The sequence below is a fragment of the Uncinocarpus reesii genome, genomic scaffold (assembly GCF_000003515.1).
Source record: "Uncinocarpus reesii 1704 scaffold_1 genomic scaffold, whole genome shotgun sequence".
NCBI lineage: Eukaryota > Fungi > Ascomycota > Eurotiomycetes > Onygenales > Onygenaceae > Uncinocarpus > Uncinocarpus reesii.
Genome location: NW_003052500.1, coordinates 5,059,287 through 5,078,952, shown reverse-complemented (window position 1 = coordinate 5,078,952; position 19,666 = coordinate 5,059,287). Strand labels below are relative to the sequence as shown.

Below are 19,666 nucleotides of genomic sequence, written 5' to 3'. Positions count from 1 at the left end.
TAAAAAAAGTACATCTAGCCGAAAAAGATTGTAGGACCTCGCTTTGCCGCCAGAAGGTTCAATGCACTCCAGCAAGGATGAAACCACACTGGTCCTTGCTAAGCGTATGCTTAACGGGAATATTCAGAGTCTCTCCATTCTTCTTCGTGACTCTCAACTTGACTTCTCCTTGTCCACCATTCTGTAACAAGTCGAATAGGCCCACGGAGTCAACAGAATCACATGCATCAATCTTATCATAATCAGTTTTGTCTGCGAATGTCAGGGGAACGACGCCCTGTTTTTTCAAGTTCGTTTCATGGATTCGTGCGAAGCTTTTAGCCACGATGATACGGCCTCCTAAGTATCGTGGTTGCAAGGCGGCATGCTCTCGAGCACTACCTTCGCCGTAGTTGTCTTCCGCAATAACTAGCCATTCAATTCCTTGGTCTTTCCATTTTCCTGCAAGATCTGGAATAGAATAGGTTTTGCCGTCCACATCGTAAGCAACGTTGGTTTCACCGGTAGTAGCGTTGACGGCACCGATGAGAGTGTTGGCAGAAATGTTAGGAAGATGGCCTTTGTATTTAAGCCAAGGGCCAGCGGCGGAGATTGTGTCAGTGGTACATTGTCCCTTGACCTTGTAGAGAACACGCAACGATCGGAGATCTTTCTTTGGGAAAGGGGCAAAAGGCTCTAAAATAGCCAGACGGTCGGAGGTTGGAGAAACTACCACGTCACAGGTTGGATCTGGAACGGCGACCGAGGGCTGGAAGTCGGGGTTTCCAGGGACAAAACCAGCCTTCGGAAGATCTGAGCCTTGGGGAGCACGGAATCTGAACGGCCCATTTGGAGTATCAATGCTGTCGACCATGGGATTAAAAGTGGTGTTACCTGCATAGCTTAAAGCGGTTACAATCTCTGGCGACGCAAGGAAATTCATAGTGCCAGGATTTCCGTCGTTACGGCCGCGGAAGTTTCGGTTATATGATGTGAAGATAGCGTTGGTTTCGCCTTTCTTGACGCCATCTGTCCGTTTCCACTGGCCTATACACGGGCCGCAGGCGTTCGCCAGCACTGTTCCACCAGCCGAAGAGAACGTATTCAAAGTCTGATCGCGATCCAAAGTTGCCCGAATTTGCTCACTACCAGGAGTGATGAAGAAATCGGCTCTTGGGCGAAGACCCGCTTCGGAAGCTTGTTTTACAAGATCTTCAGCGCGGGTCATGTCCTCATACGAACTGTTGGTGCAGCTTCCAATCAATCCAGCTCCGAAGGTTTCAGGCCAATCATTTTTGCGCACGGTCTCTGCAAAAGATGAAAGAGGCACCGATAGGTCTGGAGTAAAGGGACCGTTGATATGAGGCTCAAGCGAAGAAAGATCAATGGTAATGTGCTGATCGTATTGAGCATCAGGGTCCGCTCGGAGTAAATTGTTAGGGCCGGTTGATGCGATCTTAGATGCAGCTTCGGCGATATGTCCTCGGTTAGTAGCCTGGAGATAAGGTACCATGCTAGGAGAGAATGGGAAGATCGAGGTGGTAGCGCCAACTTCGGCACCCATGTTGCAAATAGTAGCCATCCCAGTACAGCTGAGCGTCTCGACACCTGGTCCATAGTACTCGATTATGTATCCGGTCCCACCTCTTACCGTAAATTTTCCAGCAAGAGAGAGGATAATATCCTTAGGAGACGCCCAGCCACTCAACGCACCCTCCAGCTTTACACCGAGGATCTTTGGTGCCTTAAGTTCCCAGGGAGAATCCACCAGGGCGTCAACGGCATCAGCCCCGCCAACTCCAATCGCAATTGCGCCTAGACCACCTCCATTAGGTGTATGGCTATCAGTCCCCAGCATCAACAGGCCTGGAGCAGCATAATTCTCCAGTACAGTTTGATGAATGATACCAGCGCCTGGAGGCCAGAATTCGATGCCATATCTCTTTGCCGCAGATTCCAAGAAATCAAAGACCTCTTTGTTTCCCTCGATCGAGGCCGGCAGGTCAACATCCGCGCCCTTCTGGCCCACGATCATATGGTCACAGTGAATGCTAGCCGGCACCGCAGTCGAGGGAAGTCCGCAGGACATGAACTGAAGCAACGCCATTTGCGCAGAAGCATCCTGCATTGCCACACGATCTGGCTTGATTTTCAAATTGGCCTGGCCACGGATGTTCTTCCCATTCTCGGTTCCCGTGAGGAGTGACTCCTCCGCATTGTCAAGATGGGAGTATACGACCTTCTCTGCGAGAGTGAGGGGTCTGTCTGAGCCTAATACCCGTCGCACTTCACTCAATCGACTCAGAATCTTAGGATAAGGAGGGGAGCGGTTGGTATTTTGCGGTCTGGCGGGAGAGGTGGCCTCCGTCGCAAAAGTGCGATATCGGCGGAGAGGCGATCGTTGGGCAACCTGGATTGTAGCGTCAGAAATAGCAAACAATGATGTGGGAAGCCTTAACTTACAGCCCGAGCTGAAGCTGCACCGTGCCGCCACATCATCTTGGGTAAATCCGCAATTGCTCGCGGTGCAACGAGAGATTGGGTTGGAGAGCGTTGAACAGGCCAATTCCTCAATCTTACGGAGTTTCGTACGGCCATTACCAATCGTCTTTTATCTGACGTCCGATTGGCTGCGGAAAATACTCTCAATCGGGTTTAGCCCCATGCCGTTTTAAACACGACTTACGTTATATAATCAGTAGCCAGGCATACAACTCTTGGAAGGTGTCCAGGACATCTATTCTCGAACATGGCTTTCATTAGCAAAATATTATACCTTTTCATCATAGAATACAACGATTGTGGCATGCAAGGAACTCTGCTACACCGAGAGATAGTAGCTGCCACCAACTCCAAGAAACACATTCTCTGAAGATTTAAAGTATATTAATGAGTTATAAATCGTCTTGTTTTGTTGGGCTTCCCTCATCTGCGGCCGCCCGTAGTTCGTAACAGAGGTCGTAACACTGGGCAAGCAGTTCGTTAACGCTTCCCTGACCTTCTGGGAGATCCGATCCAATGTAAAATTTGCCATCCACCCGCATATTATCGATCGAATTAAGCTAAAATGAAAGTATTAGCTTCTAACATAGCTCATGTCAGTGCCGGCTCCCGCCTTACCTTCATACTATACGGATATAATTCTCTCGTGTTTGAGACCCCTCCTGATTCTTTGACTTCCATCAAGCATTTTCTCAGCGTCTGAAGCTGGTTATAGATAGGCAACAGGGCTTCTGACACAGGCTCGGACGAAATAAGGAGCCCATATATTAGAGCATAACTTCGGCGAACCAAATAGAGTAGTGTCTAGCGGCATATCAGTTTGCAAACATTGCCATCAGGTTAGTCGATAGTTCTGCATACCCTTTGTGCATGAAGGTCAGCAGGCTGACCGGATGAGTCCAGAAAGTTGCCATTGACACGGCACTCGTCTATGTGATTGAGCTTCCTCTGGAACATATAAAGGTCGGTCTCTCTCAGGGACCATGCTTGAGTCATTGCAAGGCGATCAAGTTGGTTTCGAATCTCTACCAGTTTATCATACTGATCTTTGAAACGCTCATCAATCTTTCCTTGCCTACGAGGTGCGTTAGCCGGAGGAAATACAAGGGCAGAGCTCAATTCCATACCGGTCTAGAACAATATCCACCCATTTCAAACATCTTTCTAAAAGGACTCTTACTATCTCTTGGCCTTCTGGGATGGACCCATCAGGGGCTAAGAAGTTTCCGTCTTTCATGCTACCTTTGATCTCGTTTAATCTTTCTTTAAAGCCTAAAACCTCAGAAGACGAAAACTAAACTCCAAGATATCAGTTCTATCTGCTCAAAGAATTTGGGACGAAAGGTAGTGATTCTAGGGACGAACCTTAGACCTCGTATTTGCTGCAGCAGTAGATCGTAATATAGAAACCAGGGTTTCGTGTGTCGGAGCTAGTTGAGGGGAAAGAAAGGAAAGCTCATGCCGCAACTCTGCCAATTGTCTTTCGCAATTATCCAATCGAGTTTGCAGCAAAGTTAAAAGATGTGGAGAGTATGCGTCTTTACCACGCTCAACAGTCTCTCCCATATGCCCAAGAGTTTTGGCTATGGAATCAAGGTCTTTCTGACTATAAAACGCAGCCTCTTTAAGATGATCAAGCAGGCGCTGCAACAAAATATTAGTAAGGTAGGGCTCCGTCTAGCGGAACAGGGGCAGTCACCTTTATTGTTGAAGCCATTGAATAGCTTTAAGAAGTCCCCACTGTCAGCTCAGAGTCTGGATGGTCATGGATGGACAACTCACGTCGCTGGAGCTTCATTATTTCTACCAACAGTAAGAAACAACAGGGAAATAAGCTGGAAGCAATCATCCAAAACATTATCGACTGTGATATTTCCCATTAGACTCGACGTTAATCCAAGACAACACCGGCTGGCAAACCTCTGCTATGCTCTGTCCTCTCTCCCCTCCCTGGACGAATGTTGTTCAGCAACTGAACTTGCTCAATAACTTTATCATAGAACGGGAGGACATCCTGGGACTTGATATAGGTGGACTTATCCTGTTTTAGGAGAAGTAGTGCATCCCGGACCAGCAGTAGCTGATCAAGGATTGGCTGTTCCCGGGGATCGAACGGCGCAGTAACAGCAGGTGAGTCCATAGTGTACTGCTCTGTTACTTCATCAGTAGCGAGAGAATAGGAGCCCGTAACAATCAATGAAAGCTGCAAGCCATGCAATTGATGATGCGCCGTGAAGCTTCTCAAAGCCTATCAGACGGCGGGGCGACACATGACGCTATTTCGGCCGGTGCACGGGCCACCTTTCGGCACGGATTAAGCGAGGCGAAGTTTGCACACAACCCGAGAGATTCAGAAAATCAAACAGCACTTGAAGACCGACCTGTCGACAACCTCTTCCCAACGACGTTCTTCCGCCTCAACCCACGTATCCCATTCCCGTCGGAAATCACTTTCACAATGTCTAACCCTGAGCTCGCTGTTTCCTACGCGGCCCTGATCCTTGCGGATGACGGTGTCGAGATCACGGTACGATACTGATAGCCAGAAACCACAACGTCCAAAGACACCTTTGAGCATCAAAGCCCGCTGGTGGTGTCTTTTAATTCTACGGATGCTGATTTATTTCTCTTTTTTTTCGCGAATTTCTAGGCCGACAAGCTCCAGACTCTCTTGAAGGCCGCCAACGTGCAAGACGTCGAGCCAATCTGGACTTCCCTTTTTTCCAAGGTACATATCCGAGTTCAAGGCATGATACAACTCGACAATTGGAATACAGACTGATTTGCTGGATTTGAAAGGCTCTTGAAGGCAAGGATGTCAAGGACCTCTTGACGAACGTCGGTTCGGCCGGTGCCGCTGCTGCTGCTCCTGCTGGTGGTGCTCCTGGTGGCGGCGCTGCTGCCACTGAAGCTACCCCAGCTGCTGAGGAGAAGAAGGAGGAAGGTACGTGAAAGATTCTCGAAAACCCCAGTGGCGCAAAACGTCCTATCAAGCAGAAGCGACCGGTTGTCGCTAACAATAATACTTTACAGAGGAAGAATCGGACGAGGACATGGGCTTCGGTCTCTTCGACTAAACGGCGTCTTCGTTCTTTTTCTTTGTACACAATATTCCAAAATGGATGCACGTCTTGGGCGTATGCGGGTAGTTCTGCTACGAATTTCCGATGGGGATCATGAGAGGGCCAATTGTCGGGTAGCACAACTTTTATTGTCATTATGATATGGTCGTTTTGTTATGTCATGTCGTCATGAGCTAGCGCTATCGCCAAATAAAAAGTGATTGTGCACCGTCGCCAGTGTTCCTTCTATTACCCCTTTTCTATGGTACACATATGCAGAAACCAAAAGAAGACAAACCCGCTATTGGCTATACGATAGCCGACGCTCTTTCGCCGTTGGCATATATTCGGAACTGGACGAAAATCGTAATGTCCTCCACGATGGTGCCAAGAGAACCAATAAGCCATGGAAGATTGGTGATGAAATATTCCTTTTCAGTCGAATGAAATAAGATCTAACCTACAGGTCAGTGGTTACATCGTAGCCGTGGGATATAGTAACTACTCACTCCGGCGCCATATGATGCGTTACCCAATAGAGAAAATAAGAAAAACAGCAAGGAAAGCCCTGTTTCAAGTTAGCCATGTTCTATCGAGCGATTCCAGATATAGACCCTACCTTCACAGGACCTGTCGCGGTAATTTTTGAAAATTTGTGGTATCCTCGCACTGCCAGTCGTCAATTTACAATGCTCCAGAATGCGAAGACAGTAAACGTACCCCAAGTAACAAATCGCACTGATATACCCTAGAATCGTTGCTCCGAGCGCAACTTCTTGAGCATCTTCGGGCCCGGTTACGGCAACAGGTCTCCACACTCCTGTTTGCCATGCAATGACCCAACCAGCAGCACCAGCTGCGCAAATCCCAAAGACGCTAAGTGTATTCTTTAACCAAATATTCTTCGGCTCCGTCTCCTCTAGAATTTTTGCAAGAGAATCTCCTCGCTGAACGGCAGACCGGTGGCTGCTCATGCGTCTTAAGGAAGCCGAGGATCTTCGGCGTGAGCCGGGAATGCCCATGTTTTCGCTCATCCGCCGACTGAGCAGCGGCGTCGTCGGATCCGGGGTATCAGAAACCGTACTCGACGAGCGACGGCGATGTTTAGCCGCTCTGCGGGCGTTTTGGACGTTGTAATAGAGGCATTGGCTGATAAGGACGCCATCCGCGATACAGAAGTAGACGGCGATGGCGATGATGACTGGGACCAAGCGAGCCCATAGTGCGCCAATCAGGTTTGTCAAGTCGCCCAGAAACCAAACGAGAAGGAATGTAAGTGATATTGCGTCTGCACTTCCGCATCTATAGTTTTCTATTAATTGTGGAACCTAGCAGCCATTGATTCTCCGTCAGCGATTGAAATTCACAATGCACGGAGACCAAAGGCAACGAACAAGAAGGAATATCCAACACGCCAGGGATATTGAACCGAGGATACCAGAGGCCGCTTCCCGCAATGTCAGCGGAACCGAGTTCAGAATTGATTCTTCCATCATTATCTCCCTATGCATTGGGGTAATCGTGCTCCGTATATATATATGGCAGAACCGCTCTTAATCGAGGGGGAACAGGGGGTGACTAAAGGAGTCTCTCATGGGAGAGTATTTTCCGAAAGTGCTTCCGGGTCAGTCGCAAGATTCTTCCGTGAGAAGTGGCGGAAGCGTGTAACATCCTCGATGAGTTTCTTCCTCGCGCTGGCCGGCCTGATACATGGCAGAAGGCGGCAGGCGCCACAAAATCCAAAAAATGCAGTGCAAATAAAGTTTTCTGCCACCGCGCTGGTGGGCGTCATCGCAAACCTTAATGCGTCCCTACGAGGCTGAACGCAAACAACGCGTGATGACGGACAGGAGTTCAGCCAAATCAGCACTGGGACTGATGTGGCCGGCGCGATTGGCCTGCCAATATGCACGCAATTTAACCAAATCGTTTCGTGTTAGAGGTTGAGCCGAGAGTACCCGGCGACGAAAGAGTTTTCACATCCGCTCCCTTGGCGCCCGTCGCTCGCCCTACTTTTATTCTATGGAGTAAGATACTTAACAAATCAATAATCACTTGTTTGCAAGACTTAGGCATGCAGGACCGCATCCTCGTATCAAGTTTTATGCCCCTTCAGACTGCCGCTGTAATTCGTCTCTAAGCAGATCAGACAGGAGTGACGAGTCGCACAATGCACCTGCGGCATCGATCATCGCGTCCCATTCTTCCGGACGAACCTGGGCTTTCAACGTGGTAATCCAATCGGCGAAAGGAGTATCATCTGAATCTAGCCAATTACCAGGGTCGAACCCATGATCTTCCATAAATGCGACAATTTCGTCCAGCCCTTCGTCGAGCTCAATAGGCAAGGCAGGCTCCGTGTCATCGTTGTTGACTTCCGGCCACTCATCGGTCTCAAATCCTTCATCTCCACCTGGTACAAATCTGCCTAGTAGTTCTTCTGCGTTATCCAAACCAATTGCACCCCGCACGGCATCGAAAAACCAGTGTGAACTGGCAGGGCGCTCTTCCTGTAGCTCATTTGGCGGTAGTGGGTCTGATGCCGAAATATGTCTCGTAGTGAATTGTCTTGGGAGGTGCGTTAGAACAGCTGGTATATCCGAAAGGATGACGTGTCGAGCTACGTTCAGTGATATTTCTGGAGCCTCGATTGCTGGTTCTGGAGCACCAATGCTATCGGCCACCTCCATAAAAAGAGTTATCACCTCTGGAGTGTTCCAGATGTCCTTCGCACGATTAATATAAAGTTCGGTTAGCAATTCGAAAGCCTGGTTGGGAACTTGCGCCCCCCATATGGATTTAGGTACGGGATTTATATTCAGCTCTTGAGCTAATCGGCAGAATACCCACGGGTATCTGGCGATTGCGTGCCGGAGTTGCTCTCTCGATGCCTTTGCATCTTTCTTTTGGAAGTACGCTAAAGCAAGGGAGCATTGAATATTGGGAAGTAGATCCCAACGCTTCTTTAGAGTGGGATGCTGGCACAATTGAATAAAATGCTCGGGCTCTCTGGCTTTGATAGCAAGCTGATCAATCGTCAAACATATGCAGTAGGGATCTCCAGCATCCAGGCTAAGAAGTAGTTTCGCCCATTCGTATGCGGTCTTCCATGTGCCTTTCATTCCTAAATTGATGATATATCTCCACCCTGCAAGCCAGAGCTCTCGGTTCTCTTTGACGTCGAAGCTCAACCTGGCCTTTCCTTCTGCCAGGCAAGACCCGAAAGATGACTGGACGGACCTGCCAATATTGAACAAGGCCCGTTCTAGCAAGTCACCAGAAACGGCATGGTCGCCCTGATGTTTGGCAATGTCCGATACTTGCAGCAACGTAGATAGGTGATACGCTTCAATTCCGTTAGCCATTGCGCCCACAAACGAAAGATAATATTTTGGACTCACGATTGAATTGCAGATGTTCAATCATTCTTTCAGCCTGCATCGACCGGACACAGATCTCAAATTGTATTTGAGCATCTTTGTAAGCAGCATTGTGGACAAGTTTGTATTCTGTGACGCCAGAGGGCTCCTTGTTTACGATTTCCATGCCAAGTCCGCCACTGGTCGCTCGAGGCCACTCGTCTTTGCCCTGCATGAGGATGTTTTTGCGGAGAGCCATTCCAGAGAGATCCTGCCCTCGGCTTGCCGGGTTGAATCTCCCTGCTAGGGCTCTCCCAAGGTCAAGTGCCTGGCGGTTTCTCACCCGTCGGCGACTTGGAGATTGTTCCCCGCCATCCGCATATCTGGACTCTACTGCGACGCTTCCAAACAATCTCTTCATTTCGGTCATCGCATTCAGTTTTTTGGAATCAATGGCAAACAGGGAGCAAAGTGAGGCTACCGCTTCATCGCTCGCATATCTTGATTGCCTATTTGCATGCCCATCCTTCACTTCTCCATGATTTTTCGCAGAAAGTTCTTTAAGCGCTCTATCAATATCATCAAGGTCTGCATCTCCCGGAGTGGTCGGCTCAGACGGACGTTGATCCGTCGTTGTTCTGCCCTTTTTCGCTCGGTTTTGTTTCTGTTTCTTTTTTCTAGACTTGCTAGTCTTTGTGTTATGCGTATGTTTTGAGTCAGATACAGCCTCTAAAGGCGCCTCTTCCGCGTCCGTTTCCTCATCATTCGCATCTTGCGCGTCAAGTAGGTCAAAGGCGTTGAAGTTCGATTTGGGTGCGTTGAGCTCCGGTGAATCGGCATCAGATTCACGCTCTTCTTGCGATTCAAGCTCTCGCTGCTTCTGCAGCCTTCTCAGAGCTCTCGTAGACATGCCTCTAATACGCAAAAGATCGCACTGATAAATTGACAGCAGCAAACTCGAACGAAGGACAGCTCAACCCTTGGACTGTGGTCATCTCCATCATTATCACTTTCTGGCGCAGCGGCGAGTCACGTGCGCTCGGGCGGAGCTTTAGGCTTAGCGCCGCTCTCCGCAATAAATCGTCACCCCAACTCGATCGCAGGCACTATTTTTACAACCCCAGTCAAAGGTCTGTTCAACCTCAGTCTGGGTTGATTTACGCCGCTCTTATGCGTCGAGCGGTACTTCAAGCCTTCCGTACAGCTCGGTTTTATCCTGTGCGGAGGCTTGCTACGCGTCATTCCGCCCCGCTCCTCTCTAGCAACCATGTTTTAGCCTCGCGCGCGGCGTTCTCCTCCAGATCCACCACCGCCTTCAAACCCGCAGTATTACAATCATCCATGTTTTCTCGGAACTTCTCGTTGGCGTTTATCTCGACGTTAGTGGCCTCAGGCGCCTGGTACGCGTATAAAGGAAATCCTAATCAGCAAGAACTTTCTCCGGCATCATTGAACGCTACCACGTCCCTTTTTCAGCAAAGGACCAGCGATATCCCTCCAGAAGTAATTGGTACGCCAGCGTCTACAGTACCAGGTGAAAACCCTGAGAACCAGTCCGGCCGTTCTCCGATCGTCGAAGACCAACTCTATGTGTCCACTTCGGTTAGCGAGCAGCCTGTTTCGAAACAGACGAGCGAACCTGGAAACCGAATTGTAGGAATGTTGACTCCGGAACAAGCAACCGAGAAACTGCGCAGAAGCGAGGAATCCTATCTGGTCGGTCGCGGAAGGGGTGTTGTTCGCTATGATGTCGTCCAGCTTCCCAGTAATGACCCGATCGAGGATGATCACGCAGAAAAAATCGTTGTCGCCTCTACAGCGGATGGATCGTCTAGTGATTGGATGTTCTGGGGCGTTTTTGACGGTCACTCGTAAGTACTCAGCGTTTAAGGAGTAGCTAGGGCATAGCGGTTGGCTAACTAATTGCAGCGGCTGGACCACATCGGCCAAACTCAGACAGGCACTCATATCCTTTGTAGCGCGCGAGCTTAACTCTACATATAAAACCGCCTCCGCAAATCCCGGTATCCCATACCCTTCCCCAGAAGCCATCGAAGCAGCGATGAAAAAGGGCTTTGTCAACCTTGATAACGAAATTGTTCACAAAAGCGTTGATAGAGTCTTGAAGGCCAACTCGAAGAGGGTCGCCGCGGAACTCCTTGCGCCTGCGCTTTCCGGTTCATGTGCTCTCTTAGCATTCTACGACAGCAGATCAAAAATGCTACGTGTTGCTTGTACCGGGGATTCTAGAGCGGTTCTAGGACGAAGGTCCTCAAACGGAAAATGGACTGCTACTCCACTCTCCGAGGATCAAACAGGATCTACAGCGTCAGAAGCGCAGAGATTGCGCCGGGAACACCCCGGTGAAGATAACGTTGTGCGCAATGGGCGGGTTTTGGGCAATCTCGAACCTACTCGCGCCTTTGGCGACGCGTTTTACAAATGGAAACGCGAAACTCAAGACAAAATTAAGCGTCACTTTTTCGGCCGAGCACCGCACCAGTATCTTAAAACACCACCCTATGTTACGGCTGAGCCGGTGGTTACCTCAACTGAAGTCGACCCCCGAAAGGGTGACTTCCTCGTGTTAGCCACAGATGGTCTATGGGAAATGCTTAGCAATGAAGAAGTTGTTGGGCTTGTCGGTCAATGGATAGAACAGCAGCGTGCCGGAGCTCAAGGCAAAGATGGCGTCAAAGGATGGCTCCAGAGCTGGTGGGGTTCAGGGAGCCAGCTGCCAATCGAAAGGCCCTCCCGCGACGATGCCAGTGGACAGCGCGCGCCATTCCGACAAACGCAGTATAATATTCCTCAGGATGAGAGCCGTTTTGTCGTTGAGGATAAAAATGCGGCAACTCATTTGGTTAGGAATGCCCTTGGGGGAAAGGACAAAGACATGGTTTGCGCATTGCTTACCTTGCCAAGTCCTTACTCCAGGAGATATCGGTATGTCCCAGGACAGTCCATCCCGTTAGGCATTGCAATACTGACATTTCACTAGTGATGATCTAACCGTCGAAGTAATTTTCTTTGGCGAGAGTGAAAATACTGGGGCTGTTACGGTCAACTCAGACGCCAGCGCCCCCGGGCATGAAATTCCCGCTAAGCTCTGATAAATATATTAGATTCCCAACTTTCATGTTTATGAAAGTATTTCCCTTTCAATCGCCGCTTACTTCAGAATCAGAAGAAATCGGATTGTCAAGCAACCCTTGATATCCCGAGTTGGATTGAGTTTTCAAAGACTTGTGCTGAACAATACCTCATAACTGTTAAATCTTTTTCTCAGCCTCGAACACAAATGTCTACTAGTAACGCTTCGTGCAAGAGACTGTTTTTCTGGGATAGTTTTTCCTTGCTCTTAGGAGTCTGTCGGCACGGGGAAATCATGCTACGTAACTAGTAGGCGTGGCTTGTATATTTTAACTACATCTTGCGGATACCTCTCGGAAATTCCTATACCCCATTCAAGAGATACTGTTACTATGCAGTCATTAAATCCCTCCTTATACACAAGATTTTTCCAATGGATTAACCTCGCTCACATTATTGTGATTGACCAACCAGGTCGTAGAAAATCCTATCATCTTGGCCAATTCTCACTATCCCCTTCATCAGCGGGGCCATGGACATTGCGGTATTTTATATAACCGTGCACAATGGCCATCTCGAATTCTTAAATGGCAGAGTACGGACATCCCACAGGTCTACGGGCAGAAGCGGGTTCCAACTCTTCTGGCCTCATCGAGCACTTAGTAGACCTCAGCCAGCCATGCTCGGAAGAGTCGATTTGACTTATTCGGATGGCCAAAACTCCGGTGGACGAAGGCCTAGCTTGTCACTCGTTTCAAACGTGGTATTCGGATCACAAGCCAGCGCAATCAGCCAGTCAATTTTCTGATCTTGCTCGGCTTCCTGAGCGTTTCCGGGTTTTGAGGCCCTGGCTCCGGTTCCAACTTGAAATTCACGGGAACTACCTTTTCTTTGCAAGGTGTCGGAGTTGGCTTCGCCGCGATTATCTTAGGCAGAATTCTCGTTTGCGCTGTCGCAAAGAGGGTACTCGAGATCCAGTATATCAACATCCCAGCAGGGACTTCTGACATGGTCATAACAGGCCATAAAAGCAGGGCTGAAGCCTGAAAAGTTCGCTTTAAGATTCCCAACCCACGTGCTTTGATTCTCTCTTTCCTCAGGACCATTTTTGAGATTTCTTCTGGAGATTGTGTTTTCCATCCCCACGTCACGTTTGTAAATACAGTCGCAGCGAGGATTGCTGGAAGCACTCCATTGGGATCAGCCACTAGAAGATCGGGGAACCATAAAGCACCTTCAGTAGACAACGATTGAACTATAGGAACCTTTGGTGCCTCCGGGTGCTTTTCTACCCACGACTGAATTATGTTTAACAAGCCACCAGACATTCCAACCATCCGTCTGATGCTCTCCATCATCGTCAGCCATACTGGCAGCTGAACCCAAGGCGCATACCGAGTCCACGGACGTATGTTCCATCTCTTGTATAATTCTTTCATCTTTTTCCGGAGCAGCAGCTGGGATTGGACTTCAGCCATTTTGGGAGAAAGGTAATATCGTTTTGCAACAGCTGCGTCCATAACTTGCTTCTGGAAAGTACGGCCCCATGCAATCAATAATGGATTTAATTGTGTCTTTCGGCGAGCATGCGATAATTGCCAGATCTGCAAAGGCATCGCGACTGTCAATCGAACCAGGACGGCGGTGAGAGGGATTGATGCTACCCATGGAAGGCCAGTAGCAGAATGAACCCCTTCCAAAACGCTATGGGCCAAAAGAATCGATTCGTTTATGATTTGGTTTGGTCTGGAAGCATGAAAATGGCGGCTGCGGTCTCCATTGTGTCGGGATCGATTTAGCGTACGAAACGCAAAGGAGGGCCGGGGCGCAAAAGCGAAAGGCGGTCTCATCGCCTAAAGTGCTGGCCGAAGAGGAGGCTGCTAAAATCCGAGCAATTGACAACGCGGCGTGATAGATATGAGTCGACGTGCTTCACCTCGAATTCGTTTTCTCTGGAAGCAAACATGCTGTCAGTGCAAACAGGCCAAACAGACCAAACAAAGTGCCAAGCAATATTGTCGCACGTGACTACTGATAAGGCTGATAAGACAGCTAGTTAATTATGTCATCAGCCATGTTCCTGAACCGTTTCTTGTCGATTGCCGCTTTGGTGCTGGACAACCTCTACAGCTGGTTCCGACGTGGACTTGATCTTCTCTCCAAACATGAGCTGATAGTTGTGGCATTTTTGTTGCTCTCTGGTTCGAAATGCTCATGTTCATCCCCTCCTCAATCACAACACTCCTCTCGATCCTCACGCTCGCGTTCTTCTTCCCGACTGTAGCCGGATATCCAATACGCCTCGCTCTGCGAGGACTCGGCTGTCGCATAAGGAAACGGACCAAGGGCAAACGCGAACTCATTCGAGCACGAGTCCGAGTTGAGGAGGAGGATTATCGATCTCGAAAAGATAGGCAATCCAAAGCTGAAGACGACGACTGGGAGAAAGTTGAGAGATATGCATCGGACGCGCCCGGTGGGAGTATCGAAGAAAACGGTTGGGACGGATTTGTAGGGTTTTTTCACCCTTTTTGGTAAGATTATGAAACTTAATTCTTGCGGCCCTTCGAAGGTTACTAAAAGTGATTCTAGCAATGCGGGCGGCGGCGGCGAACGAGTTCTGTGGGCTGCTGTTAGGGCAACTCAAAAGCGATGGCCCAAAGCCATTTGTGTCATATACACCGGCGATCAAGATGTAGATAAAACAGCTATGCTGAAGAATATAGAAGTATGCATGTGATTGCCCCGATTGTCTCTGAAATCAGCTAATCTCTTGTGTTTAAAGAGGCGCTTTAACATTCAACTCTACCCTCCGACAGTCATATTTTGCTATCTCTCTACTCGTAGATATGTTCTCAGCACCACCTACCCTCATTTTACCCTTCTCGGGCAGTCGCTCGGCTCGTTGATTCTCGCGTACGATGCGTTCACTCTTTTGGTGCCGGATATATTCGTTGACACGATGGGCTACGCGTTTGCCTTGGCACTTTCGAACTTCCTCTTTCCGTCTGTCCCCACGGGAGCCTATGTCCATTACCCCACGATTTCAACAGATATGTTAGACTCACTGGACGATAAAACTGGCCACAAAGGTCTCAACGCTGGTGCCGGGACGGGCTGGAAAGGCTTGGCTAAACGCCAGTATTGGCATGCTTTCGCGAGATTATACGGTTGGGTTGGAAGCACCATTGACGTCGTAATGTGTAACTCTTCCTGGACGTCCGGACACATCAACGCTTTGTGGCTCCCAGCCAGGAAGACCAGAAAACAGAATCGCGAGCCTGTTGTCATCTTCCCTCCCGTGGCGGTTTCAGATCTCGAAGGGATTAAAATAGACTTATTGAGCGAACGACAATCTCGGGAGCCGTCAATTCTTTACGTTGCCCAATTTCGGCCAGAAAAGAATCACGCTCTCATTCTACGCGCATTCGCACGCTTCCTTAAACAGTTCAGGATTCGAAACTCGGCTTCGTCTGATAGCACTCCTAACCCATCCTCGCCTTCTACTTCGAACTCAGAACCAAAGCTTATCCTCATTGGCTCCGTGCGCCACTCTAGCCCCGACGAAACCCATATCTATAACCTCCGCCTCCTCGCACACGAACTAAAAATCCGCGATAACACGACCTTCATTTGCGATGCCAGCTGGCCTACAGTGCTAGATAATCTACGCCACGCGTCCGTCGGCACGAACGCCATGTGGAATGAGCATTTCGGCATTGGAATCGTCGAGTACCAAGCGGCAGGTTTGATCAGCGTTGTTCATGACTCCGGTGGCCCCAAGATGGATATCGTGGTTGATTTGGACGACGGGGCCACTGGATTCAGGGCAGCGACGGAGGTTGAATTTGCAGCTGCTTTTGAAGCGGCGTTGGCTTTGCCGGAGGCGGAAAGGGTTGCAATGAGGGCCAGAGCCAGGAAGTCAGCACAGCGGTTCACAGAAGAGGAGTTTGTGCGAAAGTGGCTAACGCAAATGGAGAAACTGGTTGACTTGCGCAGACAGAGGGCTGGGAGGTGTTGTTTACATCTGCAAACATTTGGTGTATTCGGTGTTTGAAGCGTGATTTTACATCCCTACCCACGATGAAAATCGTCTAGAGTTGTTTCAGCATGAGTTATGCAGGTGTTGACAATGTAACACATAGTTGTTTATATGTAGGATTATATTCCCAATACCTTCAGCGTTCCCGAAGTTTGCGATTGAGATTTAGAGTGAACAACAGATGAACCGGTACTGTATGTATCCTCCTGCCTTGAGGCCATGGATAACCTGGTGTATATAACTTGCCTGGGTCGCCGTTGGGGATATCATCTAGACTTGTTGCTAGCATGTGGTGGCATTGTCTTCCTATTAGTTATGTTCAACTTTTTGATTATTCTCGGTTTATCTCCCCTGTCAAGAAAAGGGGCGACGTCCTACAATGAAGAGTTAGGGCTCCTGAGATCTTTCCAATTAGACAGACCCTGCTCAACCACCTTTTGCTGTCACACTCAAAGTAAGAGTGACAGGAAGCCCCATTTTCGTCAATGGATACAGGAAGTAATAGAAAATCAGCCCTCTTTTCTAGATTCAATGACCAGGCTAGGGATAGGGGAAAGAAAACATCACTCTGAACCTGTTTTTATTATATCTTGTTATTGTGTCTTGACGACTTATAAAGGCCCAAATGTATGGCGACATCACCAACATATATAACCGCAAAAGACCAACCCATCAACCAAAAGGAAAGAAGACAAAAAAGGAAGGTTAGATTCGACATGTCAGAAAACCGTAAGCCGGTGTAGATACTCAAGGGAACAAGTGACTAGTGAAAGGGTATAACCCAAGCTGAAAACTGGAATAGAGTAGAAGAGGGCCAAAAAAATGTGAATGAGTATAAAACCTACTGTACCCAACAAGATGAGATAGATGTATGTGCCATCCTCTATGTCATTGTTAAACACCGCTCACCCCCTCACGTGGAAAACGTCGTGCGATCGAATTGGCAAGGATATGTTGTAAAGTGCATCGAACTAGGGGAAACGACACATGTGGGAATCAGAAGACAAGAATTGAAATAAAAGTTCAAATAAATCAGGAAGGTAAAGCAAACGCGATCGAATGTCGGTCCGAGAAAGCAGCCAAGTGGTAGGTAAACGCATATAATGGCCTATTTGCTGCCATCGTAATCACCTGTCCACCCACCGGGATGAGGATGCCAACCGCCACCACCAGCACCACCACCCTGATTAATGCCTAGCATTTGGTCTTGTGACGCGGGACCAGGTCCTGTTCCTTGTCCGCTCACATACCCGCTACTCAATCCGGTCTCTTCATCATCACCGAATCCAAACTCGCCACCAGAGCTGGCATCAAAGCTTCGGCGTCCACCGCTACCTCCAAAATCGGTATTATCATCTGGTTGGGAGGATATTTGATCCCATTGTAAATTCTGAAGAGCAGGATACTGCGCCAAGAGCGCAGCAGGAAGAGTAAACGCCTGGTGCTGGGGGTCCATGCCTTGTATTGTGATGGATTGATGGACGGGTTGCAAGTGTCCCGTGAGCTGCTGCTGGTGCTGGTGCTGCTGTTCTCGTAACTTCCGTGCATGTTCTGCAGCTTCTTCGTCTAATAGTGGTTTTATACACACTCTGCCGGCTTCTGACCTAAAATGCCTTCCCAAGGCGTCGGCTCTAGCAAAGCGGCGTCCACAACCCCACTGCCCACCGAGTGTTAGATCTCCACGACAAACGAACTTTTTCTCCCCGGAATGCAACCCTTCATGCCGCTTTCTATCATGCTGGCGCGCAAATGCTTTGCCGCAAACAGTGCAAACAAACGGCCGTTCGTCGGTATGGGTCCGAAGGTGGGAGCGCAAGTTATAAGCACGTGTAAATCTTTTCGGGCAAAGAGTGCACTGAAACGTGGCTGGATGCTTCTGTACACGTTTTGAATCACCCGCATTCGAGCCGGGGCGCTGAGGATCCGCAAGGTCAAGAATATAGTTGCGACTATCTATCGATGAAGTCGACTGCCGTCGGTTCTTGGCCGCCGGCGACGTTTCACGAGAAGATGGAGTGCTGAGGGTACCGGTGCTGCGAGGAAACGGTGATAGTGAACGCGGATCATGTGGCATGCTGGGGAACGGTGCGTTGACGGCGGAAGTCGATAATGAGCGTGGCATAGATTGCGCAAACGGGTCAGATTGACTTCTACCTCGTCCTGTGCAGTTTATCAGTGTCTTCTGGCTTCCATGCTAGCAGAATCAAGGGGGTGCCTTACGACTGATGGGCGGGCTTAAAGTATCCTTATCTCCTTCTAGCTTATTGCCTGTTTCGAAAGTGGAGGTCCTCGACGGGGGTGCAAATTCTACACTGATAACGGGCGGTTTCATCTGAGCAGCTTGGCCCATTTCACTTGGGCTATTCTGCGATTGCAAGGGAGGAAGACCAGACGTATCCGTTTTCAAGGTATAGGTATCCAAGGGAGAAGGGGCAAACTGATTGTTCAGTGTCTGAGTGGTGAGGAAAGAGTTATCGGGTCCCACATCCCCCCCTGGTTGTTGTGGTATTAATCGAGGGGACATATTGTAAGGACTGTGGGCAGGACTGAATGCTTGATCTTGATCTGAAATAGTGAACGATCCAATTCCGAGGGCATTCTCGTATAGCAAAGGATCAGGTTGTGCCATTAGAAGTGGTGAATGGCTATTATCAGCAGGGTCAAAGCTGTTATCTTGGGGCAGATACGGGGAGTGAGTCACAGAAGAGACGTCCGAGTGTTCTGATGGAGCTCTTCTATGGCCCTGGAATGACGGGTTTCCAAGCATTCCTTGCCAATCCGAGTGTCCATGTCCTGTGATATACGCTGCGCTGGCGGGATCAAGAGAAGTGTGGCGCGAATGCTGAGGAGTATAGTAGGTTCCCGGCGTTGATACTGGAGATGTAGGGCGTGGTGAGTGCGATTCCGGGGGGGCTAGATGGGGTGGGGAGGGATTATGGGGAGAAGACACTCTGCTGAGATCAGCGGGGTTGATGGACTGGTTGAGGTGCGGCGAGGATTGGGCGAGCTGGGGGTCTAGCATCAGCGACGAGGAGAAATCGGGTGCCGAAGTGCTGTTCTGGTACATTGTGAATTCGTCAAAGTTCAGCTCGTCTGAAGGCAGGAGATTGGAGATGTGATTGCTATTCCCTGGATCCGCTTTCAAGTTCGAGGAATGCTCGAGCTGCTGGATAAAGCTCGCCTCAAAGGACTGCGAATAGTTCTGGTTCTGGGTATATAACGGGTCTGGCGCAAGGTTTGGGTGCAGCAGATTGCTATCCAATGTGGCCGCGCTGTGCATAAACGAATTGTTGATCGCATAGGCGTCCGCAGCGCCGGTGGCAGGGTTCGAGCTGGGGAAGAGCGACGGCGACGGGGGGAGATGGGACGCAGAGAGGGCGGGATCCAAAGCGAACGTCGCAGTCTGATCTTGATATTTGTGGCCGGCCGGGTTGACGGGGTTGGAGGGGTTTATGTTTGGATTGTTATCGGCGGCGATCGAAGGGGACCTGCCCCGATTCTGCTGCGGGACCTCCATGATCACGCAAACGCGAAACCAACAGAGGAATCCAGAAATAGATCCAACAGTGCTAACGGCGGTCGGGTCTTGGGACGCGATCTCATTCGAGTGCTCGCAGGAGTCGAAGGGA

At 49.4% G+C, this 19,666-nt stretch overlaps 9 protein-coding genes across 9 annotated transcripts; 3 read left to right on the top strand and 6 right to left on the bottom strand.

Moving 5' to 3' along the window:
• Positions 1 to 58: 58 nt before the first annotated feature.
• UREG_01948 (aconitate hydratase) lies at positions 59 to 2,577 on the bottom strand (the record flags this gene model as incomplete). Its single annotated transcript, XM_002542386.1, has 2 exons — positions 59 to 2,389; positions 2,443 to 2,577. 2 exons carry the CDS (start codon positions 2,575 to 2,577, stop codon positions 59 to 61), a joined length of 2,466 nt encoding a protein of 821 aa, XP_002542432.1.
• Positions 2,578 to 2,873: 296 nt separating this feature from the next.
• On the bottom strand, positions 2,874 to 3,606 carry UREG_01947 (uncharacterized protein; the record flags this gene model as incomplete). Its single annotated transcript, XM_002542385.1, has 3 exons — positions 2,874 to 3,041; positions 3,100 to 3,186; positions 3,343 to 3,606. 3 exons carry the CDS (start codon positions 3,604 to 3,606, stop codon positions 2,874 to 2,876), a joined length of 519 nt encoding a protein of 172 aa, XP_002542431.1.
• A 1,099-nt stretch (positions 3,607 to 4,705) lies between these two features.
• Positions 4,706 to 5,558, top strand: UREG_01946 (uncharacterized protein; the record flags this gene model as incomplete). Its single annotated transcript, XM_002542384.1, has 4 exons — positions 4,706 to 4,907; positions 5,028 to 5,074; positions 5,281 to 5,425; positions 5,515 to 5,558. The coding sequence occupies 4 exons, from the start codon at positions 4,706 to 4,708 to the stop codon at positions 5,556 to 5,558; spliced, it is 438 nt and encodes a 145-aa protein (XP_002542430.1).
• Positions 5,559 to 5,978: 420 nt separating this feature from the next.
• UREG_01945 (uncharacterized protein) lies at positions 5,979 to 7,036 on the bottom strand (the record flags this gene model as incomplete). The annotated part of the gene is made up of 3 exons (XM_002542383.1): positions 5,979 to 6,003; positions 6,264 to 6,855; positions 6,982 to 7,036. 3 exons carry the CDS (start codon positions 7,034 to 7,036, stop codon positions 5,979 to 5,981), a joined length of 672 nt encoding a protein of 223 aa, XP_002542429.1.
• Positions 7,037 to 7,645: 609 nt separating this feature from the next.
• Positions 7,646 to 9,812, bottom strand: UREG_01944 (uncharacterized protein; the record flags this gene model as incomplete). Its single annotated transcript, XM_002542382.1, has 2 exons — positions 7,646 to 8,889; positions 8,945 to 9,812. The coding sequence occupies 2 exons, from the start codon at positions 9,810 to 9,812 to the stop codon at positions 7,646 to 7,648; spliced, it is 2,112 nt and encodes a 703-aa protein (XP_002542428.1).
• Positions 9,813 to 10,243: 431 nt separating this feature from the next.
• On the top strand, positions 10,244 to 12,015 carry UREG_01943 (uncharacterized protein; the record flags this gene model as incomplete). Its single annotated transcript, XM_002542381.1, has 3 exons — positions 10,244 to 10,773; positions 10,832 to 11,848; positions 11,904 to 12,015. The coding sequence occupies 3 exons, from the start codon at positions 10,244 to 10,246 to the stop codon at positions 12,013 to 12,015; spliced, it is 1,659 nt and encodes a 552-aa protein (XP_002542427.1).
• Positions 12,016 to 12,783: 768 nt separating this feature from the next.
• UREG_01942 (uncharacterized protein) lies at positions 12,784 to 13,473 on the bottom strand (the record flags this gene model as incomplete). The annotated part of the gene is made up of 1 exon (XM_002542380.1): positions 12,784 to 13,473. One exon carries the CDS (start codon positions 13,471 to 13,473, stop codon positions 12,784 to 12,786), a length of 690 nt encoding a protein of 229 aa, XP_002542426.1.
• Positions 13,474 to 14,203: 730 nt separating this feature from the next.
• On the top strand, positions 14,204 to 16,052 carry UREG_01941 (alpha-1,2-mannosyltransferase alg-11; the record flags this gene model as incomplete). Its single annotated transcript, XM_002542379.1, has 3 exons — positions 14,204 to 14,529; positions 14,588 to 14,723; positions 14,781 to 16,052. The coding sequence occupies 3 exons, from the start codon at positions 14,204 to 14,206 to the stop codon at positions 16,050 to 16,052; spliced, it is 1,734 nt and encodes a 577-aa protein (XP_002542425.1).
• Positions 16,053 to 17,145: 1,093 nt separating this feature from the next.
• UREG_01940 (uncharacterized protein) lies at positions 17,146 to 19,554 on the bottom strand (the record flags this gene model as incomplete). The annotated part of the gene is made up of 2 exons (XM_002542378.1): positions 17,146 to 18,197; positions 18,258 to 19,554. 2 exons carry the CDS (start codon positions 19,552 to 19,554, stop codon positions 17,146 to 17,148), a joined length of 2,349 nt encoding a protein of 782 aa, XP_002542424.1.
• Positions 19,555 to 19,666: the final 112 nt, after the last annotated feature.